Source organism: Bison bison, unplaced genomic scaffold (assembly GCF_000754665.1).
Source record: "Bison bison bison isolate TAMUID 2011002044 unplaced genomic scaffold, Bison_UMD1.0 scf7180017864375, whole genome shotgun sequence".
Classification (NCBI taxonomy): Eukaryota; Metazoa; Chordata; class Mammalia; order Artiodactyla; family Bovidae; genus Bison; species Bison bison.
The window spans coordinates 2,999,368-3,005,910 of NW_011494947.1; the positions used below are offsets into that span (position 1 = coordinate 2,999,368).

At 55.9% G+C, this 6,543-nt stretch overlaps 1 protein-coding gene across 1 annotated transcript in view; it reads right to left on the reverse strand.

Annotated features, from left to right (window-relative positions):
- The window catches only part of HMCN2 (hemicentin 2), a gene marked incomplete at its 5' end in the record, with an annotated part of 182,655 nt that overhangs the window by 97,384 nt on the left and 78,728 nt on the right, over nucleotides 1-6,543 (reverse strand). The window contains one exon of the mRNA XM_010856950.1: nucleotides 2,470-2,597. Coding sequence (XP_010855252.1) covers nucleotides 2,470-2,597 — 128 coding nt within the window. The remainder of the gene's footprint in view (nucleotides 1-2,469; nucleotides 2,598-6,543) is intronic.

Here is a 6,543-nt window from a genome sequence, read left to right on the forward strand (position 1 = left end):
GGGGCAGGGGGTGATCTGAGGCCGATTGCGCCTCGGTTTTCAGGAAACGACATTGGGCCGCCTTGTGTGGACCCCTCCCCCTCCCAAGCGTGAGTGCCATCACCCTTTCCGCTGAACAACCGTGCTCTCACCGAAGAATGCTCCTGCATGCTTGGCTTACTTCCCCACCCCACCCCGGGCTTGCCCCCAGCACCATGTGAGAATCACCAGCTCGGTGTGGGATGGGGACACCAGGGCCTGGGGGCAGCAGGCATGAGCGGGAGGCTTCAGATCCTAGCCCTGCCCCTCAAGGTCACAGGACCCTGCATTGGCCGGGGCCTCAGTTTCTCCTCCTCACAAAGATGCCCCGGGTACAACAGGCCATGGCACCAGGGCGGCCAGCATGGAGCCTGGTCCACAGTGGCGCCTAAAACGTAGCGGCTTAGACCCACTCTCGGGGTTCCCAGGTCCCTCTTTTCCTTTCCCTGGGGTGGGGTGGGGGTGAGGGAGATGATGGGTTTCATTTCTTCCACATTTTCTGTTTTCAAGTCACTTTCCCATCCTCCATCCCAGTTGGTCCCTCCCACAGGTGGGTGATGCCATGCCCATTTTGCAGATGAAGAAACTGAGACTCAGAAAGCTTATGTGACTTGACCAGAGTCATCCACTTCATATTGGCTAACCGGAGCTGGATCAGCCCCAAGCCTGGGTCTGGATGAGCAGGAATCCAAGTGGCTTCCACGCAGCCAGACTGGGTGAGCCTGGGAGAATTCTCAGAGACTTGGAAAAGTGTCCTGGGCCCTCAGGGGAAGTTGAGGACACCCACTCCCTTCCCAGCTTCAGAGGAGAATCCCGAAGATAAGACCATCCATGGGAGCTGGCCCCTGGGCAGAGATTGGCTCCCCTACCCCAAGCCCAGATCCTCCCTGTCCAGGAGCAGAAGCGTGGACAGGGTGCCTACCACCCCCTGAAAACACTCACAGTTTCCACTGTGTTGAGTACCTGAAGTCATCAGTACCCTTACTATGGGATAGGCGTTATTGCCTCTACTTTATAGACAGGAATGGACTTCCCTGATGGCTCAGATGGTAAAGCGTCTGCCTTCAATGCAGGAGACCCAGGTTCGATCCCTGGGTTGCCAAGATGCCCTGGAGAAGGAAATGGCAACCCACTCCAGTCTTCTTGCCTGGAAAATCCCATGGACATGGGTGGTGGGCTACAGTCCATGGGGTCGCAAAGAGTTGGACACGACTGAGCGACTTCACTTTCTTATAGACAGGAATCCAAGGCTCAGAGAGGCCGAGCAGCTGGCCTGAGGTCACAGAGCCAGTTGGTGGCAGAGTCAGCATTCAAACCCGGCTCCGTTCGTCCTCCTGCCCTGCTTCCCTGTCTCTCTCCTGTGCTGTGCTGTGCTTAGTCGCTCAGTCGTGTCTGACTCTGTGCAACCCCACAGACTGCAGCCCTCCAGGCTCCTCTGTCCCTGGGATTCTCCAGGCAAGAATACTGGTGTGGGTTGCCATACCCTCTTCCAGGGGATCTTCCCAAACCAGGGATCGAACCCAGGTCTCCCGCGCTGCAGGCGGGTTCTTTAACATCCGAACCACCTTCTCTCATACACTCATGTAAACACACAGCAAAGCTTTGAGCCCCTTCCTCTCTGAACCTCAGTCTGTCCACCTGTAAAATGGGGAGTTAAGCTTAGAGCAGGGGTTGGCTCTTTCTGGAAAGGGCCAAAGAGTAAATATCTTAGGCTCTGCAGGCCAGATGGTCTCTGTCTCAGCTACTAACTTTGCCATTTCAGCGTGAAGGCAGCCACAGACGCTACGTAACCGAACGTGTTTGGAGGCGCTCCAATGAAGCTTGTATTAATGGACACTGAAGAACTGAGTTTCATATAATTTTCATATGTCACATTATTTGCCTTTTCTCCCCCAATCATTAGAAAACGCAGACATCATTCTTCACTTGTGGGCCGAATGAGAACGGCGTGTAGGCGAGGAGTAGCTAGGGCTGTGGTTGGTGGACCCGGGTCTCAGATGACTCACTGGGGCTCTTGGAGGGGACAGGTTCCCCGCCTCTTTGGTGGAGTGACTCCACTGGGTGGCTCCTGTGAATGGGACCTGTACCCCCCAGATGAATGCCCACTCCTGGGCCCCCAGCTAGGCTGGGACCCAGAATCCCCCTGTGGGTCGCCCTCCCAACCCCTAAGTCCCTGCCGCCTTGGGGTCCCACCCTCAGTTCTCAGGGGGGAGCTCTGAACAGCCTGTCCAAGCTCAACCAAGGGGTTCAGGAGAGGGGAGAAATAGGGGTGGGGAGAAGGAGGGACAAGACTTGAAAAAGACAGGAAATAAGGTAGATGGAGCGCACACTGGAGGGCCATGAAAAGGTGAGAGAGCCTGGCACGGGGATGGGGAGGGACACCAAAAGGCCCGAGAAAGATGGGGGCAGGGGGCCACGTGGTGAGACGGAGGGGGCCAGCCAGGGCCCTACCTTGCACCCTGAGGATGTAGTACTGAGTAGCGGACCCGGCAGGGTTACTGGCCGTGCATTCGTAGAGGCCGCTGTCACTGACCTGGGCCTGAGCCAGATGCAGGGAGCCGGGCGGGAGGAGGTGGTGCCTGAGGAAATGAGGGACACTGGTGAGACCCCAACCAACCCCACATCTGCTGGAAAGGTCTCATGACCCAACCAGTTGCCTCCTCCAGGAAGCTAGCCAGGACTGAGGCAGTATCCACCACCCACCCTTCACCGTTCCCCTGCCCTGCTTCCAGCTCCCCAAACCATCAGGCCAAGGCCAGGTCCACTCCAACTGGTGTAAGAGACAAAGAGCATTAGGCTAGGAGTCCGCTGGCTGGGTTTGACTTTGAACTCCAATTTTGAGCTGGGTAAAGCAAGTCCCTTCATCTCTTGGAGCCTCTGTTTCCTCATCTGTAAAATGGGTACATTAAGGAATGCTGTGACTGGGGCTGGTGAACAGGTTCCATGTGGGCTGAGTCCAAGGCCTGGCACCTGGTCACCAGGCACACCCCCTCTTCTAATGCACACACCTTATCCCTCAACCCTGCCCTGAGAGGCGAGGAAGAGGCCTCACTTGGAGGACCCCTGGATTCCAGGGAGAAGCTGCAGGCCAGAGGCCCTCTGCGTCTAAGGGTCAGGCTCACCCAGACTCCGAAGCCTGTGCTATTTGGTGTCCAGGTATCCGGCGCTGGGCTCTCAGGAGGAAGCTGTGAGGCTCCCCCATCACTGCCCTCCCCACTCCAGCCCACCTGCTGAAGTCACCTGGCCCCCATCCCACAGAGATCTGGAACCCTCAGCCAGGCTCCTGCAGCTGGACCGGACCCCAGGGGACCCCCACAGACATGATATCACTGGCCCATATGTGCTGGCTCCGTGTAGCCCCTGCCCCCACAGAACTGGGAGGGCAGCTGCAGCCCCTGGCCCCGGCTGGCCCTGAGCGCAAGCAGCCAGCATAGGGGTGGGGCCCCTCAAGGGCCAGTCCCTCCCCCGCCTGTGCTCATCAGGGTCCAGCTGGGCTCCAATCCCGGTCCCCACTCCCCTCTCAGCTAAGTCTCAGATTCCTCCTATGCAAAACAGGGATGACAGTAGTCTCCCATTTACTAAGCAGCTGCAAGCAAAGTACTGGGCACACACTTATCCACCAGGTCGATATTGTTGGCAATTCACTCTCTGTGCAGTCTCGGGCCAGTAGCTTTGCCCTGCAGGTCCTCTGTCTCCCCAACTGTAAAGTGGGGTTGTAATCCCCCTGCCTGGGAACCCCCTCCTCTAGTTTGTCCTGAGCGTCCAGCGGGCACTTGGGGCAAGTTCCCTGAGGACAGCTGTGAGTGATACACCAGCTGGTGGTCTCTGGAGCCCGGGCACCGGGCTGGGGCCAACTGGCTCCGACCGTGTTCTGCCATGTGCCTGCTGTGTGATGTTTGCTAAGTCACTCAACCTTTCTGTGCTTTGGTTGTCTCCCTTGCAGGGCAGGGGGAGATAAGACAGAAGTGGTGCTTCTTCCTCATAGAGTTGTCCAGAGAACCGAAGACCTGATTCACACCCCTGAGCCTAGAACAGTGTGAATGTGCGCTTAGACGCCCGGTCCTAGCCCGCTCTGGGCGACCCCACGGACCGCAGGCCGCCCGGTTCCTTTGTTCTTGGAATTCCCCAGCAGGAATTCTGGAGTGGTAGTCATTCCCTTCTCCAGGGGATCTTCCAAACCCAAGAACAGAGACACACTCAATGAAGGTCAGCTGTTACCATGGTGACGACAGTGACATTACAATATGCAACATAATTTTGCGTTGTTTAAAACTCATATAAATGGCAAAGTGTATATGTGTGTGGGTCCAATTCATTCGTTTTTCGCCGTTGCATAGTAGTCCTTTGTGTGAGTTTACCGCGCTTCATTAATTAGTTCTCCTTTTGGTGTACATTTAAACATCTAGATTTTTTCCTTTCTTCCAGCCCTGCTTTCTTTCCTTTGTTCTTTCTTTCACCACCAGAGCTCTCTGCACACTGACGTGTGTCCCCCAGGCATAGGAGCCGGCCTCCTGGCCATACCTAGGCTCACACACCGTCAGCTCTCACAGAGGCCATCACCTCCTGCTGCAGGGCAGGGCTTCTTATCAGAATTTTCCAGCCACATGTAAAACAAACACATTCCCAGGCCCCAGCCAGATTTAGGGGGGTGGAGGCTGGAATCAGGGTTGTACCAAGACCCTCTGGGGTCCACCCCTTGGGAGCAATGCCCCGGGACACATGGAAGTGCCCCTGTCCCCCAAAAGTGACCTGGAGGAGCAGGCAGGAGCCAGGCTTTGACAGCAAGTGCCATCGCCCCCAACCATGCCCTTTGGGTGGAGGACTCCCTCTCCCCGAGTCTCAGTGTCCTCACCTGGAGTCACAGGATACTGTGCGTACGAAGTGACATGATGCACACAAAGTCCATGGTCCCTGGGACATAGTAAGTGCTCCATACACAACCCTGCTGTTAGTAAAAAACCCACCCCCAGTGTGTCCATGTGCTCGCTCCCAGCCCCCAATCAGTAGGTCCCTCAGTCTTCCAAAGTGGAAGAAAAAGGAGCAAAAACACCACACAGATGTCTGTTTGTCCCAGTGACAAGTAAACATCTCCCCTGCAAGGCTCCACTCCCCTGGCTTGGCTTTTCTCATCCACCGTGGTCGTGTTTTTGTTTTTTTTTTTTTAGGTTAAATAATGTCAACATCCAACAACACGAGCCAAATCAGCGTGAGGCTGAAACACACACACTTAATCATACTTGGGGCGGTGACATGGCTCCCTCGGGGACTTTATTGTGAACCTCGACTAGCCAAGCAGGAGCCCCTGCGTCAGTGCAAAGATGTCCAGGCTGAGCACCAGAGTTCTGGGTCCAAGGTCCTATTCTGCTCTAGACATGCTGTGCAACCTCAGACAGGGCAAGCAACGTCTCTGAGCCCCAACTTCTTCATATTTGAAAAGGCAGCTCTGGACTCCTTTTATCTCAGAGGTTGCCTTCTAGTCCTTCTTAGAACTTTAGAGACTAAAGGACCTCTTGCTCCTTCCCTCATCAAACCCTTAAAAGGATAGGAAGTGGGAGCTTCTGGGGAGAAAAAAAAATAATAATGAAAAAAATTTCCAAAAGTGGAAACAATTCTCAACAATAAAAGAGGCCTCTCGTCTTTCTCACAATGAGCCCCAGATCATTTCCTAGAAAGGGACGCTGCTGCTGCTGCTGCTAAGTCACTTCAGTCGTGTCCGACTCTGTGCGACCCCATAGACGGCAGCCCACCAGGCTCCCCCGTCCCTGGGATTCTCCAGGCAAGAACACTGGAGTGGGTTGCCATTTCCTTCTCCAGTGCATGAAAGTGAAAAGTGAAAGTGAAGTCGCTCAGTCGTGTCCGACTCTTAGCGACCACACGGACTGCAGCCTACCAGGCTCCTGCTCACTATATCACAGAGGAGGGGATGGAGAGAAGGGAGACTCCATCTTATAGATGATCAAGCTGAGACCTCTAGAGACCCCTCCGTCGCAGCTTTCACCACACTGGCCTGTGGCCACCCGTCGCCCGTGGGCCCTTAAGAGGACACATTTCCGTCCACCTTAGCTGCCTTTGTACCCCCAGACCCTAGCCCAGACCTGGCACAGAGCAGACCCCACTCAGACCAGACTCAGGACAAAGGTGTGGGGCCTGGGATGCATCAGAGAGGACCTGGAGGTCTGGGGGTTCCAGGGCAGCCCTTCTGAACCACCCACACCCCATGCCCCTTGCACGCTCTCTCCACGTTCCCAAGGCTCCCTGAGGTTTGGGGGCTACAACCTCCGGGCACAGGAAAGGGCACGGGCAGGGTCAAGGTGGGAGGAAGCGGGGAGAGGGCTGCCGTGTGCCGAGTGCATGTGGTGTAATTAGCAGCAGACTCCCATCGCAGCGAGAGCAGCCAGATGGCTCCAAGCAGCGCCCAGATGAAAACACGGAGAGGTTCGAGGGGAATTTCCTGTTTATGACATGCACTGGGCTCAAGCCTTCGCTGCTGGCTGTGAGGTTCACACAGCCACGCAGATGGTGGGG